The sequence below is a fragment of the Saccostrea cucullata genome, unplaced genomic scaffold, assembly GCF_032062105.1.
Source record: "Saccostrea cucullata isolate Sc308-1 unplaced genomic scaffold, CSIRO_AGI_Scuc_v1 ctg407, whole genome shotgun sequence".
In the NCBI taxonomy this organism is placed as follows: Eukaryota; Metazoa; Mollusca; class Bivalvia; order Ostreida; family Ostreidae; genus Saccostrea; species Saccostrea cuccullata.
In genome coordinates, this window is record NW_026922285.1 from 151,174 (window position 1) to 169,465 (window position 18,292).

The following is an 18,292-nucleotide window of genomic DNA, read 5'->3' on the forward strand; positions in this document are numbered from 1 at the left end:
ATTTGTTAAACCTCGGTCATTTCTAACAGTTGAAATTATTGTTACTTTATTCGTTACACATTGTTTACCACACTGCCAGACAGTCGATCTCTTCTCTGTACAAGGTTCTCTTATTAATATATTTGGTCAGTCATGTTAAAAATGACTTGAAAGGAGATGGCACAAAGTCTAAATGGACTTCAAGCTTTTTACATGGGTGAACTTGTCGAGCCGGAAACCCAAAGTAGGACAACTTCAGAAAACGAAAACTTTGAGGTTTTCCTTTTGTAATGAATCGCTATTTTTCATAACTAAGCTTTCTGTTATGACAATCCAAATAAAACTTTAACAAGATATCCATTAAAAACCACATTTACGCAAAAACATACAAAATAACAGCAAATCTGACATTTCAAAGCATATTTTCTCATGCAGTGGTTCAAGTCTCTATTTTAAACTAAGTAAAATATGTTAGTGCATATTGAATTCTAAAATATTTTATAAGTAAAAAAAATGGAGACTTGACCCACTATATGAAAAAACTAACTTTTTGTATATAACATTTGTCGTTCATCGTGAAAAATTCTAAGTCCATGTAACCCACCTTTAAATAGCTATATATCGATAAATTTTATATAAGCGAGATAGCCTAGAAAGGATGGCGTTCGACTCGCAATCTAACACTGCTTAGTCGATGGTTCGAATCCGGTTTTTTTATTTCACCTATCTTTTTTTTTTTTGCTACGTATAACGTATTTTTAATAATATTTAAAGATAGAAATATTGGTGGGCATTATCTATAACATTTTTTATGACACTTTCCTCTCACAGTTTTAAAAGATAATACCAATCACAAAGATTTCGATTCGAACATAGGGCTTGTGAATAAATGTAAATAAAAATGGGGCCTCCTGTGAAGTATGGGTGCTGTATATGTAAACGACAACTCAAAGGACAGCTAAAGAGAACAGTTTCATCAAAGCTGAAGAAGTTTTTGACAGAGAATGGTATCAAAGTTCACGATAAAAGTCAGATAAGACTGAGCAAAGAACACAGTGAACTACAGCACAGTACAAAAACAAAACCAAATAACGTGTCTCTTTCTGTCCCATTTGTACCTGCTGGAAAATCTAATAACAAATGTGCGTTCTGTAACTCCAATACATAGCGTACCTAAAGAAGCAAGAACCGATGCCTTTACTTTATTTGGTATTTTAGTACCAGTAGGTTGTAAATGCTGTTCCAAACATTTGTTGGGGAAAAATCTAAATCCAAACCAAACCCTCAATACCACATCATATAGAAAACAACACTCTACTTTGACATCAGAGGAATTGACTGATTTACTTTCTAGACTAAGATCTAAAGCTATTTCAAATACTACGCGGAGCAAAATAGATTTTCACTTCAATCATCTCTTTGAAAAAATCAAAAAACTGATCAATAAAAAATGCAATAGGCATACTGCTGTTTAAGTTGAAATCTGGACTTTCGAATGGTTTGCTTGCGACGTTATGTGGACTAAGTAGCAGACGTCAGGTTGCCGACATCATCAAGCGTGCGCGTGTAGCGATGGTTCGAGACTTTGTACCCCTCAATATTGGTTTTGACCATTTGACAAGGGAGCGTATAATCGACCATCATACCACTGACATATCAAAACAACTGTTCTCAGACCCAATTTCAGACACAGTCATTCTTGTACTGGATGGTACGTACATTTACATTCAGAAGAGTTCTTCCTACAAGTTTCAGAGACTGACTTACTCTGTGTATAAGGGTAGACCTCTTGTGAAACCTTTCATCATCACAACCACCAGTGGTTACATTGTCGATGCCACTGGGCCCTTCTTTGCAAATGGTCGCAACAATGATGCATCTATTCTTTCACATATTGTCAAAATAAATAAAGATTTATAATTACAATTAATAATTTTACAAAACGCGCGCAACATATTAAAAATATCAAAGAAAATAAATCTAATAACAAGTTTTTTGAAAGAGCAAGATATTCTAATTGTGGATAGGGGCTTTCGGGACTCTTTGAGTTTTCTAAAAGAATGTGGATATCAAGTCGAAATGCCTGCATTTCTTTCAAAATCAGCAAAGCAGCATTCCACGGAAGAGGCAAATGTTTCGCGCCTTGTTACCAAAGTACGATGGGTGGTAGAGGCAGCTAACGGAAGGATAAAAAAATGGAAGTATCTCGATAATGTAGTACACAATAGTCAATTGCCATTTATTGGCGATTATATTCGAATTGTGAGTAGCATTATAAATAAATACAAGCCACCACTTAAATCGAACAATGCCGATGATCTTCTAATTGGTTACCAAATGCTTCTTAAGTCTAAAGAAACTGCTACAGCAATTCAACGAATGGGTTTAGATGATGTATCCTCTCTTAAATATCGCGCGAATTCAAAAACATGGAGATGTATTGACGCAAAAGACACTGCTTTAGCTTTTCCAGTTCTTACTGAGGACTATGTTCGGCAAATAACTTTTGGTGTTTATCAATTGAAACAAGCAAGTTCTTATGTTTCAGAGCATCTTGAAAATGGACAATATCTTATTGATGTGTCCGAGATTGAGAATGATTTAATTCACGTAAAGATTCAATCTCGACACAGAAGTAAACTTCTTTATAATTTGTGGATTAGATATTCAACCACAGATATTTCTGGTTGGTTTTGTCAGTGCAAATGCGGGGCCCGTACCGTAGGATGCTGCGCGCGCATATGCAGCGTCATATGGTACCTTGGGTATTCCAGGCATCAATGCAATTATGTGTCAGTAAAAAACCACTTAATGTCCAATATACATGATGCAGCTTGTGAAACAAACTCCGATGATGATTACGATTAAAAATGTTTTGGATAATATTTATTTCTTTTTCTTTTATTTTCTTTTTTCTTCTTTTTGTTATCACTCCACTGTCTGCGTTCACTATTCAGGGAAATTTTTAGTACGGTACTGTATCCATTGTAAATACAGTTTACATATAGCTATACAACTTTATAATGGATTTTTGATATACGTATTAAAATTATTGCTTTTGCGATAAAAATGCTCAACATTTTTAAATGTTATTTAAGCCACTTTTACGTTAAAAAAAAAACTTACAAGTACAAGTACAGGTTATACTTTGCTAAACAAGAAAAAAATGTTAACGTGTACGTGTAATTTTAACTTGTAGTTTACACGTACGTGTACACGTAGAAGTGAGCTTGCTAAACCTCTCTATTACTAAATTAGCCTTTCACCGAACCACTGCGGTTAAAAAATCACTTGCTTTTGGTTTCATGACAATGATCAATCGATTGGTTTGCGTGATAATTTTATGCTTAAACGACTTCGGCGTTCATGTAAATTATCACGCAAGCCACTCGATTGATTACATCATGAAACCAAAAAGTTTAAAAAAAATTATTCCTTAAATATCATCTATGTGCTGTGTATCATAATATCTGTCTCCATCTATATGAATGTACAGACTACTTTTAAATTTAGGAGACTACAGAGTCTGACACATCTGTTTCATATATGGATATTTTGCTTGCAAAAGACGTTAATGGTAATCTAATAACCAGGCTCTATGATAAACGAGATGACTTAAACTTTTCTATCGTCAACTTCCCTGACTTGTGGAGCAATATACCTTCATCACCTGCATACGGAGTTTATATATCTCAGTTGGTTTGATAAGCAAGAGCATGCTTTACGCATGAAAAATTTCTAAATCAAGAAAAATTATTTACAAACAAGTTGACGAAACAAATCAGTGGTTAAAGTCATCATTTCGTTAGTTCTATGGTCGATACAATGACTTTGTCAGCAAATTGAAATAGTAAATAGTAAAAAAAATCTTGTTATATCTGTCTGAACAGATCACTACAGCTGTCGTACTCTGTTCCTATTTTGTATTGCTTTATAAACTTTTGATCTTGAATAATGTTCTTCATTAGTCTCTGGTATATCACTTGAAAAATTAGTGAACCTAAAGCATACGATGAAAAAATATTAAATCCTTGTGGTCAGACTGGTCAGGCTTTTAAATATTCTTACCTGATGAAAGTCAGGCTTCACACGAATATGAGAGAAAAACCCTATTTTCCACAATAAAGTACAAAATATCCCCGAGTCTCGAAAAGTGCATAACTCCTTGATCAACTGGTTTCTGTAATCAACAGCATTTAAACTGGATGGAAAAAAAAACAGGTCAGTATTTTGGGGTTTTATTTATTCATTTTCTTGATGCAACAAAATAAACTGAATTATCATTTTCTGAAAGATGTAGCCTTTTGGCGGCAAAGGTGTCTGCTAACAAATTTCCATGAATCGGCGTTATGAAAATTTGTTTGCCCATACTGAAGCAGTCTTTCGATCCGATAAATAGTTATGTGCGCCAAGTCGTGTCCTATATGAATTTGAACTATCACGAAAGGTATATGTGCACGTTTTACTGTGTAAACAACATTACTGCATAGGCAACTGTTCAAAGTGTTAACAAAATCTGAACATTTTTTCTCTTCGATATGGAGGAGAGACGTGGTAAAAATACACAAAATGATGAAAGAATCGTTTTTGATGGAATGACTCTGCCAGAATTTGTTCCGTTGAAGAAAGATGCTAAGAAAAGGTTTGAAGAGATCAAGAATTTAGAATGCAGAAAGGACGACGTGCTTTTGACAACATTCCCTAAATCAGGTGCTGCTTTTATATTCTTAACTGTCATTTAAATTCCAAACTCTTAAAAACATTTTTATGTATACCATATCAATAATCATGATAAGATGTGAGTCTTTACACTTTTCAACAAGGGCACCGCAAAGCGGAGCGTCCCCTCGAAAAGAGCAAATCTATAAATAAAAATAGCATTCAATATCTATCTCGATGCAAATTACTTCGCTTCGATGCAAATTACTTCGCTTCCGTTTCGCACAAGGACAGACTAGCACACACACGCAAGCGCAATATTTACCCACCCCTCCCCCAACTAGCTCCGTTGCGAGGGAAATTTGATTGACGTAAGTGTCCGCATGAAATCAATAGAGGTCAATTCTCTCTCTCTTTCTAAAATCTTGATCCCCATAAACATACATTGTGTAGAAGTTATAGCAACACGCATCGTGAAGACTATATTTGAGATTTTTTATTGAACTAAACAGGAACAAATTGGCTCTGGGAAATCATCTGCATGTTGCTCAAGGGCAAAGCTGAATACATGAAAGAAGCAAAAACATCTGTATTCCTTGAAGCTATCCCAGATATAAATGATATCAATGACCTACCTTCTCCTAGAATATTGAATACACATGTTCCATATCGATGGCTTCCAAAGCAACAGGTAGAAAATGGTGGGAAAATTGTACATGTCATCCGAAATCCAAAAGACGTTGCTGTCTCGTTGTACCACTTCACTAAATCATCAGGCAGCATACCAGAAGATTATCATTTTGAAACTTATCTGGAAGAAATATTCCTCGGTCCAGGTAAACCTTACTACCAGGAAAGATGTTCATTAGATGATCTGCACTTCGTTTAATAGATCTAGGATAAGTTTTCCTAATAATATGATTATGCAAGATGTTAAATTTTCATGTCAAAGGATTCACTTGCAGATGCAAATTCTAAGATTTCTTTAAAATGAATATTCTGAGTTTTAGTCCATCCATTTGTAGTCAGTCGGTCGAGAGAAGACAAGCATTTTTTAAAAAAAGAAATGGCCTGTATAGCCCCCTTTATTAATCGTTTGTTGTTCTTTTTCTAGCATGTCCGATGGGATCTTGGTTTGAATTTGAGAAAGAATTTGAACAAGCAAAGATGACTGATAAATGTGATTCAATTTTTGTAGTGCAGTATGAGAGTATGAAAAAGGTACGACAGAAATGCATATATAATTAAAAATCTCTACTGGGGATTTTGTGTATCCTGCAATAATAAGGATCAATTTGCCTGATGATTCCTGGCTGTTGGTGGAAAAACATTATCCACAAACAGAGATCAGAGAAATGACAAATAAAATAAGCTCATAGCCCTCCTCCCACATCACATAGATCATAGATTACAGTATATCATAAAAGTTTAGCATTGGAATATATATGATAATCTGCTGTTATAACAGGGCTTTCTTGAATAAGGTGAACGTTGTTGTTAATGAAAACTTGTTTCTTTTTATGTTGATGACAGAATCCAGTCGAGGAGACTACGAGACTGGGGAAATTTTTGAATGTCGATCTAAGTGAACAACAAATTGTAGACATCGTGGATAAATGTAGTTTCCAAAACTTAAAACATGCTGCTGAAAATTTTAAAGATCGCTCTCAGAGAATGAAAATAATGGTTATTGGAGAAGGTGCCTTCAAACAACCACCCAACATATATCGCAAAGGTAGGTCGACATCTGTCATCTTCCGGTGATATGTCTTATAAATTTGCACCTTATTACAAGGTGCTAAGACCATGAATTTGATATTCTTGGGCAATAATTTAATTTCAATTAAAATAAAATAACGTTCATAAAATCTTGAAATTGATCATATTGATCATGTGTTTTAATACCGTATTAGTACTTTGATTATAAATATTTTTCAGGAGAAATCGGAGATTGGAAAAATCATTTTACAGTTTCCATGAATGAACATTTTGATGAACTATTCCAGGAGAAAATGAAAGACTCTAATATTAAATTACAGTTTGAATAAAAACGCCTTACAATATATTTGAGTTATAGATATCTTAATATGCTTAAGTAGATTATGCAGAGTTTGTGATTTATGCATTCATAAGGGGTTGTCTAATTGCATTATTTTTTTTCTCCGTATGTTCATAGCAGTGTGTTGAAGAAAAACATTGAAATGAATAATTGGTAGTGATTTACAACTACATTTTTCATTTATTGTATTGTAGCATTCATCAAATCAAGAAGTAGGATTTTAAGGATTAAAATTAAAAAATTCTAAAAGTTCCTTCTAATTTTATATTCATATGGCTAGTTATAGTTCCTACATGTATAAACTCTTGGTTTTAAATATACCTCAGATGAATAAAATGTTTATAATGTAACTAATTTTACTGACATATAAGCTTGTACACTTTTAATGTTTATATATACTGTATAAGAATTTCAAATTTTAAACATTGTCTCGAATGAGAGATTGCACCCCACAAGTGCACGAAATAAATTAGTATGAAGCAGAATTAACAAGGGAAATTTGATGATTTTTATTGTTAAACGTCCCTCTCGAGAATTTTCGCTTATATAGAAACGCCACAACTTGCTGGTTGAAAATTCTGTCCTATACTCGGCACTTACTGCCATTGAGCAGCTAGGAGTTTTTACTGCGACACGGTACCTCGGCTTATACGGTCTCATCCTAAGACCGGTCTCCAGTCCCACAATGGGATTCGAACTCGCGACGTAAGGATCACTCCTTACTTTGCGACTCTATAGCAGATGGTGTTTGTTTTCGCCTTCAACTTGACATTCAGGTATATCAATTGACTAGTAATTTTTCCATTGACATGTTGACTGGATACACCCTAGCTATAGTGAACTCGTACGATATACGAAAACAGGAAAAACACCACAGAGTCTATCTTTTCCAAATTTTTTGGAGGATTTCCTTGTTCAATCTCTCTACGTCATTATGCAAAATCATTTACTTTTCGGTAAAAGGGTTTAAGTTGAATAAACAAAAGAAATTTGTCTAAATCGCTTTACTTAGAACCTTAAACTATATATCATGTTTAAATATACAACGTATTAAGGGAATTATCATTACTTATTATACTGGCTTTTTTTAAAACAGATTTTACAAAAATTAACCAGAAAAAAGTATACATGTACAAGAAAGTGTATGAATTTCATTAAAATGGCTTTAGCTTTAATTAATATTATGTAAAAAGAATTTGAAATTGCAATCACCATGTTGACGTTATAGGAACGTGCTAGACACAACATGAACAAGTTTCTACTAATTACTGGGAATTAAGAATAAAACTGACTATACAAAATGCATGTATCTCCGTCTATGTAAGTTGAAGGAATAAAGACATTTTAATTCAAAAATAATGAAACAGTTTATTTTTTTTTTTTTTTTTTTTTTTTTTTACAATTTTGCAATTTTGGAGTATTGTTTATTAGCTATGTTCAAGGGAAAACGAAGGAAAAGTAAGAAGGATTGATAATTGATTATTTCATCTCTTTAATTGTTTGAATGTTTAACTCCAAGAATTCATTCTGTTCTTTGATGATTTGATTCAAGGGGGGTATCGATTAATACATTTTATAACGAGCATTATTGAAATATGTTTGTACATACCGTTATATATAGTCTTTCAGAGCAAAATAGGGGGACCTTTAGAGAAGTGTAAAATGTCGTGTCCTATTTTTTTTTTTTTGGTGCACTATCACGAAAGGTACATTTTTATGCATGAGCTTGATAACCTGTTTAAATAAAATTAGTGCAAGGGCAACTTCAGTGTAAAAACGCAAAGCGTCATTTAAAATCGAGACATATGTCCCTTGGAAATGGAGGAAGAAGGTGATAGAAGTACACATAGTAATGAAAGAATTGTTTGTGATGGGATGACTGTTCCACAATTTATTCCGTTGAAGAAAGATGCCAAGAAAAGATTTGAAGAGATCAGGAATTTGGAATGCAGAAACGACGATGTACTTTTAGCTGCATTCCCTAAATCAGGTGCTGCATTTTTTTAAAAATCTTTTTATGTCAAATGAATTACAAACTCTTATAAAAGTTTTCATATATACCCCTAATTATCATGAAAAGAAAAATCTATAAATCTTGCACTTTTTTTTTTTTTTTTTTTTTTTTTTTTTCATTTTTTAGAAAGACATTGATATACATGTAATTAGTGGGAACTTTCCAGGCATTTTAAGATGATAACACCTGAAATTAAATTTTTATCAAGGTTTATGCATTTAAGAAAAGATAAAGGTCATTGAATTAAGCTCTCTCTCTCTCTCTCTCTCTCTCTCTCTCTCTCTCTCTCTCTCTCTCTCTCTCTCTCTCCAAAAAATTGTACCCCTTTAAATTTTGAAATTTTCTTTGAAAACGTCCCATCCCATTATGAAGTGAAATTATCAGTAGATTTGGCTAACATTATTTCCAAAAATTGATAATTTGACAATTGCACAAAATTATTTTTTTCAACAGGAACACATTGGCTTTGGGAAATTATCTGCATGTTGCTTAAAGGCAAAGCTGAATACGTGACAGAAGCGAAAACAACCGTATTCCTTGAAGCTATCCCAGATATAAGGGATATCAATGACCTACCCTCTCCAAGAACACTGAATACACATGTTCCATATCGATGGCTTCCAAAGCAACATGTAGAAAATGGTGGGAAAATTGTACATGTCATCCGAAATCCAAAAGACGTTGCCGTCTCTTTGTATTACCAATTTAAAACATCAGGCAGAATACCCGAGGATTGTCCCTTTCAAACTTTTCTGGAGCAAATATTTCTCGGTCCAGGTAAGCTTTACTAGTAGAAAAGTTCCATATTCATTAGATGATTTCTAATGCAAGTTTACTTCAAAAAGTATAAATGTTTCCTACTTTACGATTATAATATACGTCTATCTTTCAAGCCAAATGGTTTATTTTTTGCAAATTGGTCTTCGAAATTAAATGCGTATTTAAGGAATTTAAGTTGAATGATTCAAATGGCCATTATGATTAACGAAAACAAGTGTTAAAAATAGATGAAATAGTTCCCTTTTTATCTACTTTTTTTTTTTCTAGCATGCCCGATGGGTTCTTGGTTTGAATATGTGAAAGAATTTGAACAAGCAAAGATGACCGACAAATGTGATTCAATTTGTATAGTGCATTATGAGAGTATGAAAAAGGTACAAGTCAAACATAAATATTTTTTTTTCATTTTGTGTTGCATGCCAGGCATTCACGAAAAATATTGGAACTGTTTTTCATGACATCGTTGCGATTGCCTCTGCTAAATTCACAAAATAAAGAATTGATACAAATTTAACTGAAAAATGGGGATAAAAAGTTACCTGTCACTCAAATGAGACCGTATAAACCAAGATCCGTATTGCAGTAGATGTCATGAAGAGATATCAAAGCTCAATGACTTTAAGTATGTGCCAAGTATGGGTCTAAAATTGCAGCCTACCACGTGTAGCTGATGTCACTTCAGATCGAGTGAAAAAATTTTCAGAGAGGCGTAAATAACCAACAATAACAGCAATATACATCTTCATAACATATCAATAAAACACCCTCAAATAGTCTTTTTATTGGACAATTCCAATTCAAAATGTCATCATCCAAGAAGTATACAGCAATCATGACCCTCCTTAAACTGAACGAACATTCTAAGTACATTATATTAGAGTAAAATGCTCTAAAAAGGATTACATAATTACTTTTAAAAATATCTGAAAGAAAAAAAAGTTCATTTCTAGTTTTTTATACATGTGAACAAATTGTTAATGTGTTCCACCAAATTACTTTAAAAATAATATAAAAGCGTGAACAATCCCTGGTACCTCGTTTTGAAAAATGAACGATATATATGTGGAGGCTACTGACCGTCTAGCGTTTAAAGCGTCCAGGAAAAAAAAGTATAATTTTAATTTTTCATATTTAAAGTTTTAAAATGTATTGTTTCAATTGTGTTTTGGGAAAGCTAAAATATGTTTTTTCAAATTTAATCGCAAAGACCTTTTTATTTATATCATTTTAAATTTTCTACTTCTGTGAATATGGTCGCTCAGACGACGGAGTCCTCCAATCGTAGTCGTTTGACCGTAGGTTCCAACCTCAGCTGCAACTCACCTAAGTCAATAAGATAAAATTTTCGACTTCAGGGTTCAGATCTCGACACTTTGAATTGAAATATCTTTCTAACGAAACCAAACAATCGAGACTCTCTTTCATTACAGGCGTTGTTATGATGTTACCATGGCAGTAATTTACAATCAATGATATGCTAAAGTTAGCTTTTTCCGATCAAAATGCATCGTTGTTTATCGTCGTTGTTGTTGTCATTGTAAACTTTTAACATTTTTCCTTCTCCAAAATGACCGGAATAATCATGGCACAGGGTATCTATTGGTGCGTTCATGTTTGTTCAAATCATAAAGCAACAACACCCTCTTACGAGGGGATATACATAATAGAGTTACATTTTGATATAGTGAAAGCTTGCTTCACATTATTATTAATTATTGTCATTACATGTACCTAGGTAATAAACTTAAATTCAAGTTCCTTCAAATTACGACACTCGAGGGTAAGATGGAAATGTCTTGTGCAAATCATGACCATCATAGGTAAAGAATTTTAAGGGTGGGCAATAATGGCCGATGAAAGTTATAAAAATATAAATAATAACTCCTCATCTCAAGAACATCATAGTCATGATAGGTCATATTTTTATGTAAGAAACATTAGATACGTGTAGTTTAAATTCAAGTTTTAAATCATTGCCCCAAGAGAAAGGATAAACATACAATATTTGATCAAAGTTTTACATAGGAATATAATGGGAGAAAGCTGCTGCTGAAGAACAACAAAGCTCTGTTTACTCAGGTGACCGTTGTGGCTTATTGGACTTTTTTTTCTTTTTATTATGACAAAAGAATCCAATCGAGGAGACTTCCAGATTGGCAAAATTTTTGAATGTCAATCTAAGTGATCAACAAATAGCAGACATCGTGGATAAATGTAGTTTCCAGAAGTTAAAACATGCTACTGAAACCTTGAAAGATCTATCTCATGTTAAGAAAATACTCGTCATTGGAGAGGGTGCTTTCAAACAACCCCCAAACATTTATCGCAAAGGTTGGTCAATGTTTGATATGAAAAAACAGAAAGAAAAAAATGTTGATAAAATGCACAGAGCATAACTTTTAGGCAAGTACACTTGACCCCGTCTTTTAGTTTATTATCAACAGAAGCCTCACATGGAAGCTAGTAATGTAGCCCCTCAATGTAAGGCAACGAGAGCAGATTTTGCACACTGTTCAAAATTTCTATTCTGCAAATCAATAGAAACAAAACAAGTAGTATGTTTACTTCTTCAAAATGTAAACATGATTATAATAATTTTTGTAAAATTTTTATAATCTTTTGAAAAAATATGATTTTATATAAGCATATAATTCGGATGTGTAAGGTTTTGATGACCAAACCTGTCAATATTACATCTTTCACAATTTGGAATTATAAGGTTATTTCGAACCTTGGTATATAGAGCTATAGTGCTCAAACCATAACTTCTATATAAAGAATTAACTCACTGATTTACGTTTCATTACAATATGAAAATGTGTAATACGTGTAGTTATAAATAAATAAAATTTTGAGATTTATATTTTGATTAGGTTTATATTTCTGTTTCTATACTTTGATCATCTTTATTTTACAGGAGAAATTGGAGATTGGAAAAATCATTTTACAGTTTCCTTGAGTGAGCAATTTGATACAATATTCCAGGAGAAAATGAAGGACTTCAATGTTCAACTACAATTTGAATAGAAAAAGCGCTAAAGGATTTTTTCATGCTGAATAATAGCATTGTCGAATAACAGAATATTTTAAACTTTAATAAATTATGCAAACTTATTCGTTTTTATTTTAAATTCAGATATAAGGGATTCCTTGTTCTACTACTTTTCCGCAGATTCAGAATACAAGTTTACAAGAATATACTACCATCTATAAATAAGTATCCACAAACCAAAAGAAAAAAAGTTTTTATTGATTATTTTTCTATACCAGGTCCATATGTGAAGTAAATTTAAGTAATTGTCATATATTTACCATTACCTGAATAAAAGATAATAAAATATCAAAGAAAACATAAGATTCATTCAATTTTTTAATGATAGATTTACTTTTTAAAAATTCATTGCATACTACATTGTATATAGTAAATAACATGTCTGCTGATTTTTTTTTCATTCTTCTAATCGATGATATCTGATAATAGAATTGATAAAAGTTTCATCTGGATGTTTTTAATTTGAATGCTGACTTGAGAGTAAAATAGCAAGACATGTTTAAGATCTATTACTAGATCTAGAACATAAATTAGGACACAGGTATTATAAATAAGAATGCAGTTGTGTTTCCTAAAATGCATAATTAATGCAGAATAAGAGAAGTGACCTATCAAAAGATGTGACTGATTTGGTAGATTTGACCAATTTTTTCATTTATTTTTTTTTAATGTATTGATTGTTAAGTTAAAAAAATAGAAAGCAAACTACAAGTATAATCAAATCTCTAATTTTATTAAGGTACATATAATGACTTATCAAGTCATCTATATAGCAGACTTGGTTAGTCATATAATTGCTTTAAAGAATAAAGTCTTGAAAAAAGTTTTATCGGGCATATTGATATTACAAATATCTTTAAATTGTACCTGTAAATTATTTTAATTGAAAGAATAAAAGTATAACTTTCAAGACGTATTTGAACTAGTTCGAAATACACGAATAACTTTTTGATATGTGCACAAATAGTTGTAAATATTGTAACATTGAAAGATCTGACTACAATTATACTACAAAAATGGCCGGAGAGGCAAGCGACCTTTTTCCTGTTTCCATTGTCATCTATACTATTAATTAGTGAAGAATTATAAATTAGTCGTATGTTTGCATGACTTATGAAATTGAAATTAAAGTGGCACTGCTTTTTCTGATGAGTGGATACAATTCCTAAATATAGAACGTGTAAAGGAATGAGGTCAGAAAGTAGAACGATGTGTGCGCGTTTATTTAAGGAGGAATGCCACACCAACTTTTTATGCGCCCGGATCGATAGATCCGAGGCGTATATTGTTTTTGTCCTGTCTGTTTGTCTGTTTGTCTGTTTGTCTGTCAGTCTGTTGTCAACTTTAACCTTCGCCATAACTTTTGAACCATGAAAGATAGAGACTTCATATTTGGTATGCATACTCCACCAATGAAGTTCTTTCAAATGACACCAAGGTCAATGACCTTGTGACCTTGACTGTGACCTTTTTGCTAAAAATAGCTTTTTCGAATTTTCGCCATAACTTTTGAACCATGAGAGATGGAGACTTTATATTTGATAAGCATACTCCACCAATGACGCTCTTTGAAATGACACCAAGGTCAATGATCTTCTGACCTTGTCTGTGACCTTTATGCTAAAAATAGATTTTACAAACTTTCTCCATAACTTTTGAACCATGACAGATAGAGACTTCATATTTGGTGTGCATACTCCACTAATGAAGTTCTTCAAATGACACGAAGGTCAATGACCTTGTGACCTTGACTTATCTTCTGAAAATATTTTTTTAAACTTTGTTGCCGTCGGGCGCATAGTGTTTCACAAACACATCTTGTTATTTTATAGATCTCTGTGTCAACCTTTTTAAACAATGGTTTCAGCATTGAAAGAGCATTGAATAAGCTCTTAATTATTTTATATTAATTTTTTTGTACTTTTTCAAAGAAAATGAAAAAAATTATTTATATCCATATATAAGTCGTTTTTGAGTTAAAAGTTTTTTGTATCATAATCGATAATTAACTTGTATGGAAGATTTTACTATCTCAACAAAATATTCTCATATTTGAATGACATAAAGACACGATCTGTTTATTAAACATTGAAGACCCGTGACATTATTTTTCAATGTATGTGTAGGAAGGATGAGGGTCGCAGGTGATTGACAATCCAACAAAAAATTTCCAGTCCCTGAAGAACACAGCTCCAGAACTGTAGTGGTAACTTAGGGTTTCATGTTTTTATGTTTGACTATAAAGACAGAAATGTATAACCATTACGCTGCCGTTCAGCAGCTAGAAAGAACAGTCCTATTTTATCGTGTGTAAGGAACCTTTCTTTATAATTATTCCATTTCCTACAACGGCCATCTTTGATATCCAAGGGTTTGTCATACGCTACTCTCCTCATAAACTGAGGAGAGTAGGTATTAGAAATCATTGGCCAGCGAAGATTACAACGGCTGGATTTGCGGACCTTACGGTTAGCTGCAGAACTGTATCTGTCCGAAGACGGACGAGCTGAAAAAAAAATGTATACCGGTATTAATTGTGCACAAATGTGCGTTGCTTCTCGGTTTCAAAAAATATTTCTAACTGGGTGTTCCAAATAAATTCCTTTACAATTTCCACTTACTATTTCCACAACAAACAACTGTTGTAAATAACCCTCTATGAAATTGAGACCATCCATTACGATTTTTTACTGTCACTTTTAAGATGATAAGAGACAAATCGTTTCAATTTCAACACGCTTCGTCAAGAATTCTAGAGGTCATGATTTTTTTTTAGCTTTTGTGCATTTGAAATAAGAATTTGGAGGAATTAATCCAGTACCAATCGCAGGTTTTGTGCCCAATTTTTTAACAGATTTTTTTGGGTGGCACTGCAGCACTTCGGTCGTCTGTCTCACTTTTTTCTCAGACCAGTGAGTTCCAGAAAAGCAGCTACCTTACGGATACAAAAAAGTTGGTGAAGGGAGCATGTCTACATAAAAAATATAAACATGAAACAAAACTAAAGCAAAAGACTATTTTTAGAAAATAAAGTACACCCCAACTGGCATACTACGTGCCTAAGATGTTACTGGATAAATGTAGACTACATGCAACACAATTCTAATGATGCTTACATCGTGCTTTAAATAAATATAAACTGCAAGGAAAAATATTACCATTATGCATTCGTTTGTTGTTTTAAAAAGTTTGATCGCTTGATCAAGACACTCGTATATGTTTACCTGGTGCAGTTTTAAATTATTTGGTGTCATCATCTTGCTCATTTATACCATATCACTCTATTTAAAAATAACAAAAGAATATAACAAAAAACACAATACCCATAAAATTGATTGATTGATTATATATTGTTTAACGTCCCTCTTGAGAATTTTTCACTCCAATACCCATAAGAAGAATTGACGGAACATTTCGTATTTCTTCAAGAAATGGTCAGAAATGACCATAAACTACAAAAAAATATTATTCTTTGCATGCAATTTTGAATAATTTCATAATACATGTATTCACGTTAAGTGACATAAACCAACAGTCTCAGAGACGTAAACCAGTTGTCGCATTTACACAAATAAAAAGTCGCTTGTGTTAAAATTTTACAGAAACCAATTGCAGCACCTACAAAATGAATTTGCTATATGTATTTAACTAGATAATTGAAAGGTGCCAATGGTAGCTGGTGTCCGAAACCAAGACTTTCTCGATTCGCACTTTACCATCAGTGAGTTATGTTGATTTCTTGATCATTCTACCGGAATGTAAATTTCGCCAAGAAATTGGTCAGGAGCTAAGGAGGTCTAATATGCATGTAAATCTCGTGCACCTCTTTTTATGTCTGACGCTAAAGAGACCTAACACTAGAACTGTCCAATAAGGACCCCCGCTGGGTTTTTCAGAGTAGGTGCCAATTCAGAATTTTTTTTATGGATCTAGTAAGAGGTGTTCACTGTTGTCTAATAAAGTGTCTCGCCACAGCATGATACGCCCATCAAATATTGTTCAATAATCATAAATTGGTTAGGGTGCAAGAAAATCAAGTAACCTTGATTAACAGATTGACACAGATTTCAATGATCTAATTTCCATTTCTTATCATGTTTAAAATATTGTACATATACATCTCTAAGAGACTTAAAGTGTAGGGATTAATTAAAACAAATAATACATCATATAATTCCAAACTGGCTGTGTTAGAGCTTAACAAATATCCATCTGCAGCTTTAAATTGTTTATTGCATATTTTAGGAAATAATGGAAATGCTACAGTCTAATAAAAAAAATCAAAAAAAAAAAATTATTCTTTAGACTAAAAAATTCTAAGTGAGACATGACTGCAATTTGTTGCAAATATATAAAAATTGAAATGTAATTTTTTTTCAATGAACACATGTATAATTTATACAATACTAATTTAGTTTTAATCATACACTAAAACATTAATTTGTTTTAATTACATTACACCAATTGAAAGATCTTTATCTGGACTATAGCCATCAAGAACTCTTAATTAACACAAGCAACTATGAGGCCATTTCTTTTTGCACAACTCCCAAGAGATAAATTAAGATTACACTGCATGATCAGATCTAGAGATGCTCTTGCCAGACAATGAACTCGTTAATTTCTCCCTAGTTTGACATGCACATTTCTGCTATCAAAATTCTCCTTGACCAGTGCTTGATAATTATGCTCATGGGACAAACTGAATTCCTCTCAAAACATTAACATTTGTTACAGAATTTGCTGTAAAGTATATGATGAAAAATTAAGTTTTTACTTAATTTAGCATTTTTTTAATAAGGATACAACTATATTTTTACATTTTTTAGGATTATGAAATATAAAATTTTAAAGACTTAGTTTTTTTAAAAAAAAATCACTTAAATTAAAGGTCACAGTGACCTTGAAATAGGTCGTGACACACCTTCTACCCTAGATGCATAAATTGTCCAAGTTTGATGATTGTAAGTCTATTAGTTTTCTAGTAATGAGCCAAACAAAATCACAAAATAAAAAAGAAAAAACACCTGTAAAATGCAGAAAAATCATCCAATCATGCTGAAAATACCAGGTGCACACCTCCGTATAGTGAATAATAAGTGTATAAATTTTCAGACAAATCCATCCAACAGTTTCTGAGAAACGGTCCGGTGTCGCATAATATTTGGTCCGCCTCGTTTAAAGGTCCGGCCGGACCTAATACGATATCATATTTGGTCCGCCTTTTATAAGAAAAGGTCCGGCCCGTATAAGAAAAGGTCCCCCTGCGTTTTAAGGTCCGGGTGGTGCAAAATATTTTAATCTTGAATTTAACATATGAAATTAAGGCTACCTGGTAGTTTGTTTATACTATATGAAGAAAGAAGTATTAACCCTGTTGTGTTTTATTTTTTGTACAACATACAAGTATCTCTAGACAAGAATCTACTCGTATAGTGTGCTTTAAGCAGTGCCGTTTAGGGCCATGATTTCTTTAAAAATCATGCCACAATTATTTTGCAAGTGTTTGTTTTTCCTTAGAATTTGCTTTTTGTAAATTAGTACGATTAAAGGTGTGAAATCTGTCGGTGTGTATAGCTAATAAAACAATGGGTGTGTGACGTATTTGTTTACCTGACAGGTACCCACCGTACCCACAGGTAGAGTCCGCGGCAGATGGCGCTGTGATTGAATGGTCGGTGAACCTAATGGTCATGTGTTAGCTTTACATATTAATAGAATGATGCAGATCTGATTTTTTAATTAATAA

General features: G+C 32.7%; 1 protein-coding gene across 3 annotated transcripts; it reads left to right on the forward strand.

Moving 5' to 3' along the window:
• Positions 1-4,274: 4,274 nt before the first annotated feature.
• On the forward strand, positions 4,275-12,605 carry LOC134261542 (sulfotransferase 1E1-like). 3 transcript variants are annotated; one of them, XM_062743969.1, is made up of 5 exons: positions 4,275-4,689; positions 9,165-9,488; positions 9,759-9,865; positions 11,621-11,822; positions 12,409-12,605. In XM_062743969.1, the coding sequence occupies exons 1-5, from the start codon at positions 4,518-4,520 to the stop codon at positions 12,516-12,518; spliced, it is 915 nt and encodes a 304-aa protein (XP_062599953.1). In that variant the 5' UTR covers positions 4,275-4,517; the 3' UTR covers positions 12,519-12,605. The 3 variants fall into 3 exon arrangements, with proteins under 3 accessions (XP_062599953.1, XP_062599951.1, XP_062599952.1); XM_062743967.1 differs by lacking the exons at positions 9,165-9,488; positions 9,759-9,865; positions 11,621-11,822; positions 12,409-12,605 and adding exons at positions 5,151-5,474; positions 5,753-5,859; positions 6,172-6,373; positions 6,577-6,907 and having other exon boundaries at positions 4,281-4,689; XM_062743968.1 differs by lacking the exon at positions 4,275-4,689 and adding an exon at positions 8,397-8,687.
• The last annotated feature ends 5,687 nt before the right edge of the window (positions 12,606-18,292 follow it).